Raw genomic sequence first — 21504 nt, 5'->3', positions numbered from 1 at the left:
GGCAGGGTTTGGGGAGGGGAGGGACTTCAATGCCATAGAGTTCAATTGCCAAAGCGGACATTTTTCTCCAGGCTGTCTGATCTCTATTGGCTGGAGATCAGTTGAATTAGCAGGAGATCTCCTGCTACTACCTGATTAAGCCCCTCAGACAGAACGGCAGAGTAGACGTCCCTCTCCTATTTTGGTGATACAAGCACGAGGTACTCCCTGAAGCTTGATGAAAACTTTGAAATGGGGATTATACCGGAAGCCCATTGCGATTGAAATTGTACCGTGCTTCAATGTACATTACCTTCATTGGACTGTGATTGAAAATTGTTACCTTGATTGGATTGTTAATCTTTTTGCACCTTGCACCTAATCAGCGTTGTATAGATACACTTACCTGTTTGTATTCTACAAAACATCCTCAGTCCTTGCTCTGGACTTATATCCTTGGGATAATTTTTGTGAGATTTTTCTCAGAATACAATTGTTTGCATTGCTGTATATGTGCTTTATTTGAGCCTGAGACGAGTACAGTTTTTTGATTTCCAACTACCTGGCAGTTGGCAACCCTAGATGGCAACCCTATATCATCCCTAAAGAATCCCATGTACTTTATCTGATTCCTTGTCCTACTGTAAACTGAGTTGTTCCTCCTAGTCTGTCGACTATACTCTGTTAAGTGCTATGTATACTTAAGATGCTATTTAAAATTTAAAAAATAATAATTTAAAAAACAAAACAAGGATCAATGTATTTTTGTTCCCAAGATCCTGTCATGATGAATGCACCATCTGCACTGAAATACATGAAATCAGAACATCATCCTGTTGTTTAAAGTAAAGTTGTATTCAGACTAAGGCCTTTAGTGTCTCCTTTATTTAAAAAAACAACTATGCAAAAGCCAGATAAAAAAATAAGTACTGTAGTGCACAAGATAGTATTGTTATGCTATTGAAACGTTCAATAAAACACAGCGGTATACGTTTCTCATCCACAATTAGTTTCATTTCCATTAAACAATATTAGAAGGACCCACCAGCCAACCTACCTTTATCTGACCCTCTATCTTTAGTTTTGCCTCCTTCCCTGCCCACGGCAGCCTCTCCTCAGGAAAAGTCTGGCATGGTGGCTGCCATCATAGGGACCGGCTCAGTTGCATGGTAGGCTCCAGTGGTGATCCAGTCACCAGTTGCACAGTTACCATCAACTCCAGGCTGGACCCAGTTTAGGGTTGACAGGTCCCTCTTCGCCATCGGCGGGAGGTTTTGGTGTGGAGCCTGAGGAGGGTGGGGTTTGGGGAGGGGAGGGACTTCAATGCTATAGAGTGCAACTGCCAAAGCTGCCATTTTCTCCAGGTGAACTGATCTCTATCAGCTGGGGATCAGTTGTAATAGCAGGAGATCTCCAGCTAGTACCTGAAGGTTGGTAACCCTAGCCCAGTTGTACAGTGGCTGCTGGTAGCACCAGGCCAGGCCTTATGGTGAGGTGGATGGCACAGCTGGCCTAAGCCAGGCCGAGTACCATGGTGGCTAGGATGTATCTATTTTCAATATCCTGCTAAATTTTGGAATATGACAAGTAAAAACAGAAAACACCATTTCTGTCCATGGACAAAGGTCACCTCAGAGTTACCCATACCAGCTCCACAGAACTGGTAGGTAGGAATTCCTAGTAAGATGATCCAACTTTAAGATCATTTTAGGACGATATGCTAAATAAGCAACTGTAAATGAAGGAAATGTCTTCATTTGCTGACTATAATAAGTATACCAACTCACTGCATAATAATGATCGGACAAGATCCTCGTCAGCCATGGCAAAGGAAGGAAGTTAATCTGCCATAGTTCTTCCAGATGCTTACCTTTGGGAAGGGGAGGAGATGAAATTGAATTATTGCATTTTTGTTGTTGTTAATCAGAGAAAAGTACAATTTCATTTCAACTGCTGATATTATACTTAATGCTGTTGTACAGGTAAAAGTATAATCAGTAAAAGGAAGAAACATATATATGTGCTGGAATTCTTAAAAGGCCACAGCTATGGTTGAGGAACATAAACAACATAACAAGGCAGTACCAACACTGTATGGGCTGCCCTTTTATGCTCATTTGCAACTTGGGCTCCATGCAGATTCAGTTCTTGTTGAGTGTTTGACAGAAAACACAATATCCTCTTTTAGCTAGAGTTTGAGGTTTTCCTATAGTCCTTTCCTTCAGTGTGCTACATTTGTCAGAGAAGTTTAGTGTTACTGTCTTGGGTGTTAAGGTGACTGCAGTGTGACATAAAACCTGATTTCTTGTGTATTACTCATCCTGTTGAATTAGGGTTGCCAACCTCCAGGTACTAGTTGGAGATCTCCTGCTATTACAACTGATCTCCAGCCGATAGAGATCAGTTCACCTGGAGAAAACTGCTGCTTTGGCAATTGGGATTCTATGGCATTGAAGTCCACTGCCTTATTTAAACCCCCTTGGAAGGTCCCGCAATCAATAAGCCTAAGTTGTATCCATTTCCCACACAAAATGAAAGAAAGATGTTTTGAGAAAGACATTTATATAGTAGTTGTTGGGAAAATCACAAAAACCCTAGATGTTTTATTTTGAGGCCATCTCCCACCACTCCAGAATGCAAACTTCAATGAACACTGATTCGAAAGAAGGCATGAGGCTCTTCAAAATTTGGGATACAGCTCATCAGTTTGAGAAAACATAATTTCTACTGCATAATGAAAGAATGTTTAGGTTTTCTAACACCAGTGAATCTGAATTTACAGGAAGATGTTAGATTCACTTTTGAAATGCTAATAATTTTTCTCAAATCCACGTACTCAAGTATATGCAACCATTCCTCAAACATCAGAAACAAAAGAAAATTTGGTCTACAGGACTGGTAACGGTAAAGGTCCCCTGTGCAAGCACCAGGTCATTCCTGACCCATGGGGTGACGTCACATCCCGACGTTTACAAGGCAGACTTTATTTATGGGGTGGTTTGCCAGTGCCTTCCCCAGCCATCTTCCCTTTACCACCACCCCCAGCAATCTGGGTACTCATTTGACCGACCTCCGAAGAATGGAAGGCTAAGTCAACCTCGAGGCGGCTACCTGAAACCGACTTCCGTCGGGATCGAACTCAGGTCGTGAGCAGAGCTTGGACTGCAGTACTGCAGTTTACCACTCTGCGCCATGGGGCTCTTGCAAGACTGACATAATATTATACTAGTATTTGCTTGCAAATGTATATCCAAACTCTTCTCTGTATGTTTTCTCTGTGTGTTTACACTGATCTGTGGGGAAATCTTTACAAATCTTTACAACATAATTTTTGGTTCTAACTTGTCCAATACATACAAATATAGATTTTGAAATCACTAAATTTGTGACTGCAGTTTTATTTGAAAGGAGCAATGAACTTACTTGAAGTGATGCCATGTAAACGAAGAGACTGAAAAATAGCTATGTATCGTTGTCCTATTTCCTTTTCCAGATAGGAACTTATCTTGGGTAAGCTAAAAACAAAACAATGGAGCAGAAAACTTTATTTAACCCCAGCATTATTTCTTATCCAGACTTGTGGTTGCTACAGTGTTAATGGTTTTCTACATTGAAAGCAATCTAAGGGGTGGGGGAAAACTTATAAAGACCATGGTGATTATTGTCATGTGTGATTTCTGTACATGTGTAACAGCAGAACGTCAGCCTTATATGTGAAATGCCACATGGTCTGGTCATGGTTTTTTGTTTGTTTTCCTACAAAGACGTACGTTTTACATAGGAAATTTACATTTTAAGCAGTCCACAGTCACTGCTGCTAACATTACCCAGCCACTTGGCTTTTGTTTGTACAACCTTCAAGAAAACAAATTACAAATCTGTATATAATGCTATCATAAAATAACATTTCTGAGTAGAGGATTAAAACAGATTATTTTATTGGCAACTCCAGTTACTGACTTTTAGAGCTTTTACAGATTATCAGTCCGCTGCATGCCCCTGTCACCTATTAGACTTAGCAAGTTCCAGCTCAAGAAATAGCACATTACCTAATCGATAATGGATGGGGAAGAGTGGGGGAATAGCTTTGGCAAAGTAGGACAGGGAAGTATCTTTGCTGCAGACACAGAGATTGCTATGCTGTTGTCACCCCCTTTCATTTCTTTTTAAATGGCTGTTGTGTATAGTAAAAGCAACATTTGTAGGGAAGCTGAAAGCTACTAATGGCAAGGGGGGGGGAATCAAAAGAAGCCCCTTGTCAGGTCCACAGTTGCAGCTAGGGTTCCCAGGTCTGGATTGGGAAATACCTGGAGATTTTTGGGGCGGAGCCTGAGGAGGGCGCGGTTTGGGGAGGGGAGGGACTTCAATGCCACAGAGTCCAATTGCCAAAGCGGCCCTTTTCTCGAGGGGAACTGATCTCTCTAGGCTGGAGATCAGTTGTAATAGCAGGAGATCTCCAGCTAGTACCTGGAGGTTGGCCAACCCTACTTGCAGCAAGTCAAGGAACAATCTGAAGACTTGTTTTGTCATGCCTTGCCTTAGGAGTACTCAGACTTAGCTTTTATGCCTTAAGCCAGCCCAGTGGCAGCACTGCCAGAGTGGAGCAGCTGCTTTTCCAGTGACACCCCCACCAGCTCCAAGGCACGCTGCCCGTCCTGGACTGGGGGCAGCTGTCTCCTTCCCTGTCACCTCCCACCAGTTCTGCAGCCCACTTTGGACTCCGGCAGCAGTGGCACATATCTGGGAGGTGACAAGACATACCTATAATCTCCTCTTGGGTTCTGCCCTCTGCTGATTTGGTACACCAAGGGGATGCTTGAATCATTTGGGCAGAGAAGTAGACCAGCTCCTGTCCAATTTCCCATTTGCTGGTTTTATGTCCCACTCGCTGGGGGAAAATAGCATTCTCTCCGCAGGAATAGTTGTGAATTTCCTGCATTGTGTCAGGGGGTTGATGACCCTGGTGGTTCCTTCCAACTCTATGATTCTGTGAAGGGGATTGCTGGGGAGGTGGTATCACATACTTGAACCAGATTCAGGGAAAGGATGCTGTGGGCCTTCCAAAGAGATCCCTTTAATCAACGATACTGAATATAGGCTGACTGGCTGCCAGCCAAAATAAGCCTAAAAGTTGAACCTATGAATTGGCCCATGGATTTATTTCACCATTTTGCTCCCCCCATTTATATAATTTAGAAACAACTCAGAAAAGGCAACCACCACACAAATGCAGATTCCAATTACAATATTATTTGCAACAACATTAACTCACTGTTTCTAAATGCCATTCAAGGAATTTGGGAGGTGGGTGTCAACTATTGATTTAGTAAGCAGATCGGGAAAGCATACCTCATGATGAGTACTAACAGACACATATCTCATTTTAACTGCGCCATTCTACAGTACATTTCCCTAGTGCTTTCATTTAATTTTAGAGCGTCATAAAAGCTGAAAAGATTAAATTACTAATACACCAGGTGTCTCAAAGGTTGATCCAGAGACTGGATTACTTACAGTAGATAATGTCTAACCAGCTTTGCAGCCTATATAATGATTAATAGGAAATAGAAACTTCGAGGCCAATTCCTTGCCAAGGAGGAAGAAGTCAGCAAGATAGAGCTGGTAGACTAAACAAAACTGTCAAAGGTTCACTGATCTAAGCAGAGTTCTTAGATAGTATTTGATAAACAGACCAAATTTTCCAAATTATTCAGCAGGGAAGCAAGCCAACATCACTACTATGAATGGAAGATTTCTGCTTTGTTTCTCAAGTGATTTTCTGCTTTAGTTTAGTTTAGTTGTGTATTGTTTTGCATAGACAAGCCTAGACTGCTTTATTTATTTTTAAGAGTCAAGCATTAATTATTACAAAGAATGTATCAGCACACAGTTGGGTCAAAAGCTGACATCATAATTTTCCTCCACGGAGGAATACACATTAAAAATTCCTGTCAAATAAGCAAAATCCACAAGCACACTGTAGGAAAAGATCCTGAAATATAAGTCAGGATTAGGCTTTACAGGTCTCCTGTAGTGGGGGACCTTCCAACAGTCCTCATAGCTGCCTGCTGGCACCTGAAAAGCCAGTGAGAGAAAAACTGAGCCAAATTTGGGTGAGGATACACAGGCATTGCGGAAGAAAAAAAGGAGGGGAATAAAACCCAACCTAAAAACAAAAGCTGGGTACCCAAGGTTGGGTGAAAAGAAAATATATATAAGTCTATGTATAAATACTGAAAGTATAATTTATTAGAAGCGCTATATAAAAGTTAAAATTATTTAAAAGCATTAAAATAGCACAATGGCATTTCCTGAGGATGCTAACTATAACCACATACCAAACGCGTTTCAGCCTATGGGGCCTTCATCAGTGGTTAATTTGTAAACCTGCATACATTTACAGAAATACATTAATGAATACAAATACAAACAGTTCAAACCCAACCAGGCATGTGTATATGTTGTAAATTCTATTCCCAATTACTCAAACATCTAGTATAATAGGTTCTTGTTATAATACTGGTTAATATAAGTCTCTCAAATACTATGGTGTGCAGGTATCAACCTAGTAAAGCAGGCATTGCACCAGCTTGCAACATAACGTCTGGCAAAAATCTGATGCGATGTCATGTTCATGTTGTAGGGGGGCTGTAGGATTTGTCAGGGATTTGGACTTTCCCCTGACATCATGGCGTCACTTCTGGTTTTCACCAAACATGATGTCATGGATTGGCATGATGCTGGTGCACCTCTCTCTCCCCCCCGCACCGACATGTTCCCAGGGGTTCCAGGTTTTGGCCTGGCAACCCTAGTTCGGATTCATGATCAGAGCTGCTCAAGGTCATAGAAGTGTTTTTTGCTGGCCCAATTGATTTTTCCGTTTTTGTCTCTGAACATGTTATATCACAAACCACTTTTTAAATTCTTTTTGATTTCTAAAGCTCGGGGCCCTGCTATTCATTGGGCTGCTGGAACTAACTCCTCAACTGTTTGGATCACTGTCTATAATTTCTGCCTGATCTTGTTTACTGGTCTCTTCTCGCCATGTCTTTCGCTACAGTTATTCCATGGAACATTTCTTTGCTGAGGAAACTGTTGAAGAATATTTGTCCGAATGGCAAAGATTCATAAAGGAAGCTCTGAAAGGAATGATCTTTCCCCTTCAAACTAGTGTTGTGTAGTTTATTTGGAACTTAGCTGCCATTTTACTGAGATACTTAGAATACTGTATAGCTGCACGTCAAACAGAAGTTAGCTCTTTGAAAACTATTAAACACACACTCCACCTTCGAAAGGTCAGAAGGGAATCAGCTGCCTCTGTTCCTGTTGTTCACTTCAAAATCAGAAAGGAACTGAAAAGTAGCTTTCTTCTGCATTGAACAATAGATCACTTCTAGAGAATTTACCAAGAAAACAGCTGCTTTCTCTGCAGATTTGACAGTGCACAATATCTGAGTTAGTTTGTTCAGATAATACATTCTTTAAACACAAAGTGAAATCCCCATGTCATTTTTGGAAAGTATTGAGTTAAGCATTTTTTTTATAATACCACTGGTTTTCTTGAGTACAGAATGTTCTACCTCATTTCCCCCCCTACTATCTTGAAGTATGAAAAATGTTAAGAGAATGTTGTTAAGGCTATCAAACCAAGTGCTTCAAAATTCAGGAAATGCCAAACTATTTCCTCTGTAAGACTGTTTATTTATCCTTCTGTATTCCTCCTGTGTCCTAAATGATATGGCCAGCCTCTAATGAGGTCAGAAAAAGACAAAATAAAAAATAATAAGATTATTTGGCCAGCAACATGACATATCATTGTAGTGCCAGCTGCATATCTTGATGTATCCACTTTTATCCTTTTATATACTGCAAATTGTACTATGCCAATAAAGGTATTTGAAATTTGATGTATCCAATGTGTAACTAACTCATATATCCCTCCCTCCTGCCTAGAGATGTGAAGGCCTGGAAATGGCGGGTTTCTTTTTTCTGAGGCTCTTTTTTCAATTTTTCCGATATATTGAAAATTTTGGGGAGTACTGGAAAAAAAACTCCTATGAAATAATGTGCCTTTTAGAATGAGTTAAATGCTTTTAAAGACAAGGTGGGGCATGTTGTAGACACAAACAGCTCTTAAATACGAGGTGTATTTCTGTACCTATAGGGATACCTGACAGTGAGGGCAGCATGAAGAGCTTTTATTGCTTCTGTGGCCCTTTTGACCTGACTCTTCTCTTGTGGTTGATCTTTTCACCTCTCCCTTAAACCACTGTGACACATATACCTACAGATTGGGTATCAAAGAGCTTATTGCCCTATCTTGCTGGAGGGAAAAAAGATAAGAAGGAGGTAGGGCAGAAACTGCAGCAAAGTTCTGCACCCTTGACTAGGATTGTGGAAAATAATAATAATAATTTGGTAAATTTTGGTTTTGGGTTTATTGGGCCTGATTTTTTTCTGTAAACCTGGAATAAGCCGAATACCCATACCAGTAAATTTCGGTATTCAGCTTATTTCCAGGTTTCCTGAAAAAATTGGGCCCATTGTAGTCTATGGGGTTTTTTAAAGCTCCTGTGGGGGTGTTTTTGGAGGTAGAATTCTGAATTTTTCAGGGTAGCTTCTAAGGACTCTTTTTGCATGAACCCAAATGTTTGGTGAAGATTGGGTCATGGGGTCCGATTTTATGGGGTCTGGAAGGGGTCACCCCCCATAGAGAAGGTCGACCCCTTCCAGACCCCATAAAATTGGATCCCCTGACCCAATCATCACCAGACTTTGAGGTTCATGCAAGGAGAGACTTTGAAGCTACCCTGAAAATTTGAGGACTCTATCTCCAAAAATACCTCCCCCAGAGCTCATTAAAAAAATTCCCATAGGGAAAAGCCTGGGGAAAGCCAAAGCTGAAAAAAGCCAAATACCTAATAGGCTGATTCAGCAATCGGCTATTCAGCTTTGGCTTTATTCCCAAGTTTTGGTATTTGGTAAAACTTAAACTCAAATATTCCTGAAACGGCTAATTTTGGGTTTATTTTTGGTTTGGGTTTATCGATATGCACAACCCTGCCCTTGACTTACTCCTGGTTTTCTTGGGAGTCGATCCACAAGCATTGGAATCAATTTGGGCATGGTTCCTCTGCACATCTGCCCTCCTTGTGCATTTTCACCATTGTGGAGTCAGTTAATTTTTTTCTGCACATGCCTTCAACAATGAGAATTTTTAAGGGAGGGTGCTATCATCATCAGTGGTAAATTCTGGTTGAGGGTGCATCCACAAAATGTCTGCCATAGTACAAAGGACCAATCACAAAATGGCTACCATGGGGGGGACTAATTACAAAATGTTAGGGGGTTTCAAGTCAAGCATCTTTCTATGATGGAGGCAGCGATTACTGAATGGATGCTCCCTGCAAATTCAAGGTAATAAAGGGTTGCCAACTCTGGTTTGGGAAATTCCTTGAGATTTGGGGGCGATGCCTGGAAAGGATGGAGTTTTTGAGTTCACCCTCTATAGCTGTCTTTTTCTCCAGAGAAATTGATCTCTGTAGTCTGGAGATCAGTTATAATTCTGGAAGAACTCCAGGCCCTACCATGAGGCTGGTAATCCTAAAATGGTGCTTCCTGTGAGATGGGCAAGCTCCAGTGAGATGGGAGGAAACCAGGAGTTGCTCTTCACATTGCCAAAGAAACAACTGTGCATGAAGAAGCACACTTGCAGGCACCATGTTGGGGATCATTAATCTAAGAGGACTGAATAGAATGTGGCCAAGTTCCTCTCGCAGAAATGATGCAGTATCATTGAGAGGTGCATCATGTCCATTTGATCTCACCCAGTTTTTGGCATACATGTTGTCTGGTATGGGAGGTAGAATGCTGATGGACTCTCCCATTTCTCCTGTCACTGTGTAAGGAGCCTGTCCCATTTTTAATTTCATCTGTGCTCCAAAAGTCAATGCAATCAGCATTGTTTCTCATGGACTTCTTTTGGTTCCTCTTTAAGGTTTTAAAAGCTCATTGGGGAGAAAAAGACCTTATCCTTTTCTTATGATAATGTCTGCTATCAGTCACTAGATGAGAGTTAACATAACAATCCACAGTACACTGTTGTTTTTGACTCAATTAAAACTGAAATCTCTGGGCAGGATCCAAACAGCTACTTTAGGTGAAATCAAGGCCCACCATTAGTCTAGTGAGATGACGGTTGAATAGGAGGTTTGTGAAATCTTTATAAATGGTATGAAGGGAGTAAAGAGAGAGAGAAATTTCTCTCTTTCGTATATTTCAGCATCACCCAATGAAATTGATCAGCAGTAAGTTCAGAGTAGACAAAAGAAAGCCCTATTTCACACAGTGCAAGTTCACTTATGGAATGTGCTGTCACAAGAAGGTTTTAAATAGATGCATAGACTATAGGGCTGTCAGGCTGCTACTGTTGTCCATGATAGATAAAATGAATCTCATGTTCAGAAACACTATTAATATCAGATGAAGGTATCATAGAAAGAGAAGAAGCCAAGTTGCCTTCATGCCCTGCTTGTAGGCTTCCTGAAGGTATCTCCTGTGGTTGGAAACAGTACGCTGGCCTGGACGGACAGCTGCTCTAATCCTGCATGACTCTTCTTCTATTCTTATGTTCCGATCCCAGGCCATCTTAATAATTGTCATGGAAACAGTTTTAAAAGAAGGTTGTCATGCAGCATAATTAGGTGCTATTTGAGAAACACATGCCCCCTTCAGCATGTGAAACCAGTTGTTGGTTCTTGGCATGCTGGCCAATAATTGGGAACCGGCAACCAGATGAAGACTTTCTATACAGTTGCTTTATTGAACTGTGTAAGGAGTTGTTACAAACTAGCACAAAGCTGTCCTACAAGCTCCTGATATAGAGCTGCTAAAAACACTGAGCTTTTGTATCTATCTGCTTTTATAATAATGATCTTTGGAAGGATACATGTAAACTGTAGAGAATCCCTTTGAGTTGATTCTACAGTTCATTTTTGTCAGTGTGGTTTTTGTACAAACCTACAGAAATTTGGAAGATTTGTTCCTGCCATTCATACAGTAAATCATGAGCTACTGTTGCTCCTTTTTAACAGTTATAGTGAAAGGTTTAAGCTTCTTTTTACACAATGTTTTTTTTTCTGTGCCGTTTTTCATTTACATTCATGTTGACTGCAATCCATAAGAAAGATAAAGAACACTTAAACCACTGAAATGAGCTTACATATGCCTAACTCTGTACTGGACTGTGTCTACAGCATGGAAGTATCCAAATGAAATTAGTGGGGCTTGTGTTAGAAGTTAAGACTACTGTATTTAGAACTGAGGGACTAGAATCCTCCTCATTGCAACTGCCTCTTCATAGACTTAATTTCTATCAATCATCTAATCTAATGAGGGTTGCCATTATGTGGTTTAATTGATTTCTGGATCATCACAAGTGAAATTCATGTTCCCAAGATATACTGCATAAATGTGTGTATCATGTGGACTATTACATGCAGCACTCCCTTTCTAAATTCCTAAATCACATTATGTTATATAAATTCATATTAGACTAAAGGAATACAGGTGTGTATGTTAGAAAGTCTAAAGCACAATGTACATTAATGGGGGATATATTAAGTGCATATCGGGGATGTATTAAACTCTGTTACCTAAAAAGCTAAATTCATTTTTTAAATGACATGCATAACCACATAGTTACATCTTAAGTGATGTACATTATTTCAAAAGAGTCTGTGAATCTATGAGCTTGCATCATACTGACTTGCACATGTGTGTGTCAATTTCTGCTAGTTTTTCATACAAACAAGTGCTTCTCAGGTCAAACTAGTAAATAATGAATCACCCACAACTTCAGCTCATTTCCTATCTCTTGATGAAAAGAAGTTCCAGGCATAAGAGCTCAGTTTAAAGCCAAACAGTAATTTCTTTATAGTGGTACATGACTCATAGGAAAGAATGTCTCTCATGGGGATAGTAACAACAAAAACAAAAAAGGAAATGTTAAGAAGATCTGTTGGAAAGAAAAGAGCCAAGGAAGCTAAGTGCATTTTCACACGTGAGGCTAAAATTAGTTTGTGCTGACATATTAGATTGAAATGTGAATGTCAGGTCTACATTAGGTACCATTTGTTTTCTCCCACCCTCCTCTCTTTCTCCCACTGAGCTCCCTCAGCCTTGGCCTAAAGATGGAAGCAAGCATGAGGAGGCAGCAGGATCCTCAGCCACAGTAAAGCTTCAGGTTTTCTGCAAGGTTGACTAGAGCCCTATTCTATCTCTATGGGGAAACCACTGGCCTTTAGGGGCCCGAGTAGCCCTGGAGGTTTGGTCTGCAAACTGTCTGCAGGGTGCAATGTTTGCTTTTGTAGACAAGGACATAAGAAGACCCCTGCTGGATCAAACCAGTGATCCAGCACCCTGTTTCACACATTGGCTGACCAATTGCCATTAAGGTCCAACAAAGGAAGGCACGGGGGTCTTCCAGCATGGCGTAGTGGTTAAGAGCGGCTGAGTCTAATCTGGAGTACCGGGTTTGATTCCCCACTCCTCCACATGAGGAGTGGACTCTAATCTGATGAACCAAGTTGGTTTCACTACTCCTACGCATTAAGCCAGCTGGGTGACCTTGGACTAGTCAAAGTCAGCATATAAAAACCAACTCTTCTTCTTCCCCTGATGTTGCCTCCTTGCATGGGTATTCTGTGGTTTACTGCCTCTAGATGTGTAGGTTGCTTTTAGTCATCATGGCTAGTAGCCATTGATGGACTTACCCTCCATGAAACTATGTTTTCAATTGTGCCAAAAGGGCAATTGAGTAAGCATGATTACATACTGGTCTCATACAGCCCATGTACCACCGCCACTGCTGTTTGCCATATTCTTCAAGCACATAAAGCATTTCCATTTCACAGATAGTGACTGAAAAATGTAAGCAGTCTCCTTCTTTCCCTGTTCATAAGAAATGCAGATGAATTGTCTAGACTTGGAATCATTTGGGCTTATGCGTTCTTTCAGTGCTTTGGCATGGCTGCTCCCCCCTATTTCCTACACAAAGGAGAAAAGATCGACTTACAAAACAGGTTGTCCCTTTATTAGGATTGAGCTCTCCATAGCCAGGAATAGTTGGTTCTATATTTTCAAACTCTGTGGCTAAGAAAACCTTGGTCAGTTTGTTTCAGGTTCCCAGGCTTGGAGCTGTGCTCCTACAACCGAAACCCATTCTCAGCAAATGTACTGAAGATTAAATTGACCAAAACTTTCAGTGGCTAATAAAGCCTTGGTCAATTTCAGTATACTGTCTAATGAGTTATTAGGAGGAGACTTAGAACATTAGGAATTTGAAATGACATTGACCAGGAAGAAGGGGGGGGGAATGATGCGAGCTGTGCAGGTGCAAAACCAACACATGTAATCTAATTTAGCTGCTTTTGCTTATTTATTTATGGCCCTTTTATCTTACCTTTCTCCACACGGGATTCAATGTTAATCCAAATCACAGTGAAACAGCATAAAACCACACAGCAACAACCTATATATTACCTTTTCATTCAGCAATATTTGAAGTCTTCCTCCAGCCTAAGAGCTTTCCAGTGTAAGTGGCTCTTCCTCTGGAGGAAGTGTCACTTAAGTTGGAGGAAGGCTCCTCTGGAGGAAGTGTCACTTAAGTTGGAGGAAGGCTCCTCAGGCAAGTGGAAAGATTCATACTCTGCTGAGCAGAGTGGAAGGATACAGGTTCTCATCACTTTAAAAAATAATAACATAAAACACATACCCCTACTTCAAAAGGACCCGACCCAGGTACAGTAATGAAGCCTGCATGATCAGCAGTTGCCCATCTGCCATGCTAAATGCTGTCACTGTACAGATATGATACATTTTGCAAGCAAATCTTTGAGGCAGTGAAGGCACAAGCTTGACTCAGCCAAAACAAAACGAAACAGGCATTTCAAACAATGTAAGTTCAACTATTGATAGCAATTTTTCAAAATTCTCAGCAGTCTGGGTAACAATTTGCTTTCTGCCATGCATTTTTCCCATTTCCAATTTTTTCGTACTTCTTGTTTTTTTTGTTAGCAGACCCTGAGTGCATAGAGATAACCCAAATCCCGAGTGAGAATTCTTACCACAGGATCGCTTACTCATTTGCACCGTCAGGGCTGCCATCTGGAACAGGGGCCACTGGGCAGCTGCCAGGGCTCTGGGACCCTAGAAGAACCCATGACTCAGCACCAGGGCAGCAGAGGGGGAAGGACTGGACCCTCCTCCCTTGGCCCTCCCCTCTCAGCTCCTTCTTTTCCTTCCAGTTTCAAACAAAATACTACCAAAGCATTGCTACATTGCAATAATGGATGGGATTCTCTCTCTCTCTCTCTCTCTCTCTCTCGTTTTTATGTTCAGACTGCCAATGTAGTGTAATCATGTAAAAGGACCTGTGTTCAAATCCTTGCTCACCCATGAAACTGAGTGGCTGACCACTCAGTCCCACCTACCTCGCAGGGTACTTATGCGGATGTCACCCATACATCCTGTCTTGAGTTCTTTGGAAAAAAGGATAAGATATAAATGTGGTACATTAATAATAAAAAATAATTACCTGCTAAAATACGTGAGGACGGTATCATAAGATGGAATTATCTGAATTTTGGGGTTTTGTTCAAGAAAGACCCAGCAGAGCGTAATTTTCAAAAGATGAAATTCACTGAAAGTAAATAACCTGCCAAGAAAAGGAATATTTATAAACTCCCAGTATGTACAAAGTTTGTATGAAGATATTTATCTATACAAATGAATATGGAGGTTACACTATTGTGCTTTTATAAGTACTTGATGAGTATTCTTATTTTTTAAAAATTGGTTTAATTTTTATTTATCATTTGCAAATTGCTGTAATTCACTTTGACTAAAACCTTAAAGGAATATATTAAATTCCATATAGAACTCTTAACACATATTGCCTAAAATGGAAAATTCCCTAGCAGCCCAAATGCCGTATTATTTAAAACTGTCATTTGTTTAAACACACACACACACACACACACCATACTTGTGTTCACATAGTTAAAATTAACATACATACCATTTCATATTTCAAAGGTCTAATGAAATTAAATTGTAAGAAAAAAAACTATTTTAACACCTCATAGCAACTATAGAAGTATTATCAACAGACATACAGGGTTTATTTAAAGTGAAATATTTGTTTCTTTGATTTGCATATGAAATACACAAGTTAATTTAACTTAAAAATAGCTACTCAATGTAGAAAATAAGAGAGGTGCTCATCCAGCTATAGGGTCTTAGTAATAATCACACAAGTTCTAAAACAAAGCAAAGAATTCCCCCTTCCAGTGGTGTTACCCATGGGTAGCCTGTTTTTCCCATTGGCTTTTAAGATCTCTTCTTCTTCTGTCAGTTAATTTCTCTCTCATGGACACTCCCAGCTAAGGTGAAGCTCTTAGCAATTCCTGTGTTCTTGTAGTTCAGGTAACAATGTTTCCCATACCTTCCCACAGTTGGACCACCCTAGTATGTTACAATATGGCTCCTAAGAGAAACCTTGCTGGATCAAATCAAATCTCCATCTGCTCTAACATTTTACCTCCAGCATCCACAGGGGCTAGTTAGATGACCCACAATGCAATCCTATGCAAAGTTATTCCAGTCTGTGGATTTAAATGAATTTAGACTAGAGTAACTCTGCATAGGGTTGTACTGCCAGAAAGGTGACAAATCAGGGACACAGAGGCCAAAGCCTCCCCTTGTGTCTTCCCCCCAGCAACCAGTATTCAGAGGCATACTGTCTCTGAACATTTAATCATCAAGGCCACTGATGGACTTATTCTACACAAATGTATAACTTCCTTTTATAGCTATTCAAGCTTGTGGCCATCACAGCATCCTGTAACAGTGAGTTTCACAAATTAATTATCCACTGTGTGAAGAAGTACTTCAGTTTGTCTTCCCTTAATCTGCTTCTTTTCAGCTTCACTGAGTTGCCACAAGGTGTTTGGCAGAAGGACTGTCCCTGCTCCATGTATAATTTTATACATCTGTTGTGTTCTCCATATGTTCCCTTTTCGAATATCTGCTGTCTGTCTTTTGCTGCAACATACAGCAATTTGGACTTCTGGCTTGGCTGCTAATTTCTTACTAATCTGATCTGGTGAAGACTTCCCTTCTGCCCCACATCTTACCTATAAAGTCATCTTTAAAGACAAGTGAGATGTTCAGCCTAATCTTACCTAACAGAACAGACAGAGTCTTTTGTAAGGGTCACATGGTGGCCAGGAAACTTTAAAAGGGCAGCTCTTAAAACATTGTGGAAGGAAACTAATTGCATTCTGAGAAGGGCAGAGTGAAGGGACTTCTCAAAAAAACACAAGAGTCTATTTAGGAATTAAAAGCATGGAAAATGTGCGTAGCTTTCAGTGACATTTGGAAGTAAAAGCAATGGGTCTTTAACTCATCAGAAAAGGGATTCCCCCCTTTCCAAAGCAGACATTCTGTTCAAACAAGCTTAAGCAAACCTTTTAAACAAGGAGCCTAGATGTATAGCTGTTCCAAAGAAATCTCTAACTGACGATGGTGGAATGACAACCTCTCTCTTCTTCTCCCTTTTTGTATTCATCCTGTTGCTAGAATGAGGCTCACAGATGTCCGAATTTAACAGCCTTTAGAAAAATCTTCTTTTCTCCAGAAGGCCTTTAATGTTTCCATGGCTTTGCAATAATGTTCAGATAGATTTTAATTGTGGCATTTATATATTCTGTTGCTTTATTCATGAAATGCCTACCATGTGACGGCTTTTTCTGATTGCTGCTCACATGTACCTGCTGCTCACATTCACTGTTACCTCTTTACTTCCAGGCCTGCTCAGCATGGCAATGTTTTCGTCGTTCATTGTTGTATATACCCTCAGCCCCTTAAAGGAAGGGCAGGATGCCAATCTAATAGGTAAATTAATCTATAGCCTAAAATCTGGTGAGGAAGGAATCTTGTGATTCATTGTCCAGAAGACATCAGACAAAGCAGAAATCAGCATTTGTTTTCTTAATACACAAGAGAGACCTATCACAATTGGAGCTGTACAAACTAGCCCATTTTACAGTAGCCAACACCTTATACATTATGTACTATTCAAGCAAACTGAACATACTTGGGCGGGGAGTGGGGTGGGGTCACAGTGACACAGCCCATCCCAAAGTGTATGCATCCCATCCACAGATCTTGATTGACTGTGTACTCATAAGCCTGTTCATATGATCAAGAACCTCACGTTTTGCATGGGTCCTAACTGAGTATGCTACACATGTGGAGTCTGTACGTGAGCAGATCCTGTTCAGCCAGTAGAACGAACACATAAAGGATGGGGAGATGTTTACTACTACTGTTGATGCTGCTGCAGTCCTGTTCTCCCCCCACCCCGTCTATCTCCCCCTTGCAGTTCAGGCAATTCACTGTCTGTAACAGTGTAATCCTAAATGGAATTACACCCTTTAAAGTCAGTGGTCTTAGAAGGGTATAACTCTGTTTAGGATTGCACTGTAGGCTTCCACGCTCTCATCTATATTTTGGAAATAAATAAATTACATGGGGTTTGCTTTAGGTAATGAATGTGAGGGGTTCTGAGACATTAAGAAAAGCCCTAAAGCATCGTTTTTGTTAATATTGCTTGGGTTGCTGTCATCCACTCATTTTCATATGGGCCTTTAAATAGCTATTAGATATCCCACAGCTCAGAAAGTTCAGAAAAGACAGGTTTTTTACATGGGAATGTACCCATTCATGCCAAACATAGGGGCTCTTGTGAGCATAGGATTTAGCAGGAAAGGCTGACGATTTTCTTTGGATTTTGCTAATCCACAAATTGTTTTTAAAATGAAATACTGACCTGACCACAAGTATGCTCTTTTAGAACTCTGTAAGTATTCTCGGATGAAAATTACTATACTAGCAGACATGTTGTGAGACAGCAAATTAATTCCAGGGGAAATCTTACTGAATTTTAGCAAAATAGATTTTTTTTTTAATGTGTATGTCACTGAGAGTAAAAGAAGCTGGCCTATGAATCAAATTTGTACTAGCAGTTTGATGTGTATGGCATTAGGCCCATAAGTGCAGTAAATGTTTCTCAGAGCTGCTTCTCACATGAAGGAAACAGAAGAAATTAGTTTTAACTTGTAGACTGCTGTCAGGAATCATATGAATACACGAAACAGCCTTACAGAAGATTTACACTATTGCCCCTTCAGTTCTAACCCTCTTAGGACCCTTCCTCAAATCAAGGATTTGCATTTGCCAGGACAAATAAATACATGTTGGTTACTTACAAGTTTTGAAAGAAGTATTTCTTCACACAATGCATAGTTAAATTGTGGAACTCCCTGCCCCAGGATGTAGTGATGGCTGCCAACTTGGAAGTCTTTAAGGGGGGAGTGGACATGTTCATGGAGGAAAGGGGTATTCATGGTTACTAGTTAAAATGGATACTAGTCATGATGCATACCTATTCTCTCCAGGATCAGAGGAGCATGTCTAGTATCTTAGGTGCTGTGGAACACAGGCAGGATGGTGCTGCTGCAGTCGTCTTGTTTGTGGGGTTCCTAGAGGCACCTGGTTGGTCACTGTGTGAACAGACTGCTGGACAATATGTGCCTTGGGCTGATCCAGCAGGCCTTTTCTTATGTTCTTATTATAGTCTTCAAAATGTGACTTTTTTTGTGTGGATTTCCATGATGTGAGGTCCAATGTGAACGCAGTACACCCCCTTCTATTCTAGTGACTGAGGTATAATTGTTGTGAAAGTCAGACAACTAAGTGGAGTATTTATTTCAGTCATGGTCAGATTCTAAGGCTGTAGAGCAAACAGGTAAAAAACCAAGAAGAAGGGCTAGTATTTAAGAAACTGAACCTTTCAATTTCAGTTGTGGAGAGAACCAATGAAGGCCAATATTGTGTACTAGTCTGTATAGAAGGCAGTACAAACTCTCTACGTATTTACTATCAAACTTACTTCCCATTCCTCCTATCAAACTGACCTTGAAGATTTGAGCACCTTCTGTAGTAGTTCCAGTGGCAGTTTCCGCAGGTGAATCTGAGAGCCCAGCTGAGGGACAAGGTTCACCTCTATCCACCTCTCACAGTCGGAGACCAAGAAGGGTTGCTTGTACTGATTCCAAAGGGAAGAAAATGGTGCAAAAGAAATTCTGAACTTTGGGACCATCTTGTGGTGGAAAGTGGAAATTAAAACATCCTGTGCAGATTCAGAGTAAAATAACATGCCCTTTCCTTTTTCTAAAGGAAAAGGCTCCGTCTCCAAATCTCCAGGAGTTTCCCAACCTTAGGGTTGCCATGTCCAGGTTGGGAAATACCTGGAGATTTTGGGGCAGTGCCTAAGTATATACTTTAAAAAATGTAAACTGAGAATGCAAGAAATGAAGGGATGTCACAGATGTACTTGCCAAGGAGCTATGATTTGCAGTTGTCTTTTGAGAGTATACTTGGCAAACCAAGCCTTCCCTCTGTGCAATGTATGAAATATATTCTATTCTATGTATTCTGTTGGTACATCTCAAAGACGTTCATTACTAACGGCCAGTGGTGGATCTACTATGAAACTAATGAAGCTTAAGCTTTGGGGCCCTTAATCCCTGAGGGCCCCCGAAGCAACTATATTTTTTAATGAATGGATTTTTCAACAAAATTGATAGCCTTATTTTAATAACAAACACTTTTTAAAAAACTATTTTGGTGATAGAATCATAAGCCAATGGGTTGAAGTACTTAATATTGACATTAGAATATGCTCTAATATCCATTTCATATGGCCTCAAAATATCCCTGTAATTGGTCAAATTTCAAAATTTTCTCGGGGGCTTGCAGGGCCCGAACTCCCAGCTGCATGGGCTTGCTGAGCTCACCAGAATCTATTCATAGCCTACATTTTGGCAGCTGGATCCTCAAATCCTTCGTTGGTGCATGGCTTAATAGTTCTGTAGCTCAGCCCTTAGGCCAGAGCCAATCGGAACCATAAAATGACATGTGAATTCTCAATTCAGGCTGCACTCATCTTGCTTGTGCATTTTAACACCAAAAATAAGATTTTCACCTCTTTATCCTAACGAGCCCCTCTGATGATCTTCTACCTCTGTATTAGAGAAGGAACATATACATCTGCCATAGAACAATCCCATTGAAGAAGATAACAACAGATACCCAGACCTCGTTGCTGGTGGGAAGGGGGTTCACAGTATGGGCCATTTTCAAGGGCTCCACCCCACCACCCCGTTCTCCGCCATTTGGGCCTCGAGGTCGTTGCAAGGGCAGCAAGGCCCTTTGGACCTTGTTGGATGTTGCCCTATTGATGCTGGTTGTGAAGGGGCCCCCCATAACAGTTCAAGCTTCAGGGTCCCAAAAATGTAGGTCTGCCACTGCTAAGGGCAATCCTGCTGTCACCATTTTGTCAAAGACAGTTTCCTTCTCATCCGGGCTGATCACTTTATAACTTAGGAGAGGCAGTATTCAGGAAGGAAATGCAGGGAAAAGGCCAGTAATTTTCCCTTAAAGAACTAGAGCAAGGTTGACACTTCCAGCTTGGGAAATTCCTAGAGATCTGGGGGTGGTTTCTGGGTAGGGGAGTTAAAGTTGTTATGCCATAGAGTCAACCCTTCAAAGCTGCCATTTCAACCAGGAGAATTGATCTCTGTAAGCTAGAGATCAGTTGAAATTCTGAAAAAAACCTAGGCCCCACCTTAAGGGAAAGCAGTCGGCTCAGTGTCAATCCACACATTACAAAGTCCTCATGTTTGTTGGGGAAAAACATGAGGACATTGCATGACATGTAGGGTTGCCAGCCTCCAGGTGGGGCTGGGGCCTGGGAATCTTCTCGAATTACAGCTCATCTGGAGACTAGAGAGATCAGTTCCACTGGAGAAAATGGATGCTTTGGACTCTATGGCATTGTACCCCATTGAAGTCCTTGTCCTCCCCAGGCTCCATCTCCAAATCTCCAGGAGTTTCCCAACCTTAGGGTTGCCATGTCCAGGTTGGGAAATACCTGGAGATTTTGGGGCAGTGCCTAAGGAGGGCAGGGTTTGGAGAGGGGAGGGAGTTCAATGCCGTAGAGTCCAATTGCCAAAACGGCCATTTTCTCCAGGGGAACTGATCTCTATCGCCTGGAGATCAGTTGTAATAGCAGGAGATCGCCAGCCACCACCTGGAGGTTGGCAACCCTACCCAACCTGGAGGTGGCAACCCAACTCCCACCCTCCCCTGGTGGCCAGGGGTACCTGACAACCCTAATGAGATGTGCAATTGAAGTTTTCTGCCTTCCACCCCAACACCAGCTCTTTTCTGCTTGTGATTGAAGGAGGTAAGGAGAAGGAGCTTAAGCTTCTCCCCAAGCTGTTTTTGTGCTCGCAAACTGCCTGATGAAACTGCTACCGGCTCCCATTATGAAACTGGCTTTTGGCCATGTAAATAACACAATTTTAACAATGTAGCTAGCAGCAGTTCCACTGGATG

The 21504-nt window shown here is 41.1% G+C and overlaps 1 protein-coding gene across 1 annotated transcript in view; it reads right to left on the bottom strand.

Annotated features, from left to right (window-relative positions):
- Window positions 1-21504, bottom strand: part of BTBD16 (BTB domain containing 16) — a 43273-nt gene that overhangs the window by 6430 nt on the left and 15339 nt on the right. The window contains exons 10-13 of the mRNA XM_056850471.1: window positions 19020-19150; window positions 14576-14695; window positions 3403-3494; window positions 1767-1849 (exon numbers count right to left, since the gene is read on the bottom strand). Coding sequence (XP_056706449.1) covers window positions 1767-1849; window positions 3403-3494; window positions 14576-14695; window positions 19020-19150 — 426 coding nt within the window. The remainder of the gene's footprint in view (window positions 1-1766; window positions 1850-3402; window positions 3495-14575; window positions 14696-19019; window positions 19151-21504) is intronic.

Source organism: Euleptes europaea, chromosome 5 (genome assembly GCF_029931775.1).
Source record: "Euleptes europaea isolate rEulEur1 chromosome 5, rEulEur1.hap1, whole genome shotgun sequence".
NCBI classification, from domain to species: domain Eukaryota; kingdom Metazoa; phylum Chordata; class Lepidosauria; order Squamata; family Sphaerodactylidae; genus Euleptes; species Euleptes europaea.
This window is presented reverse-complemented; position numbering and strand designations above follow the sequence as displayed.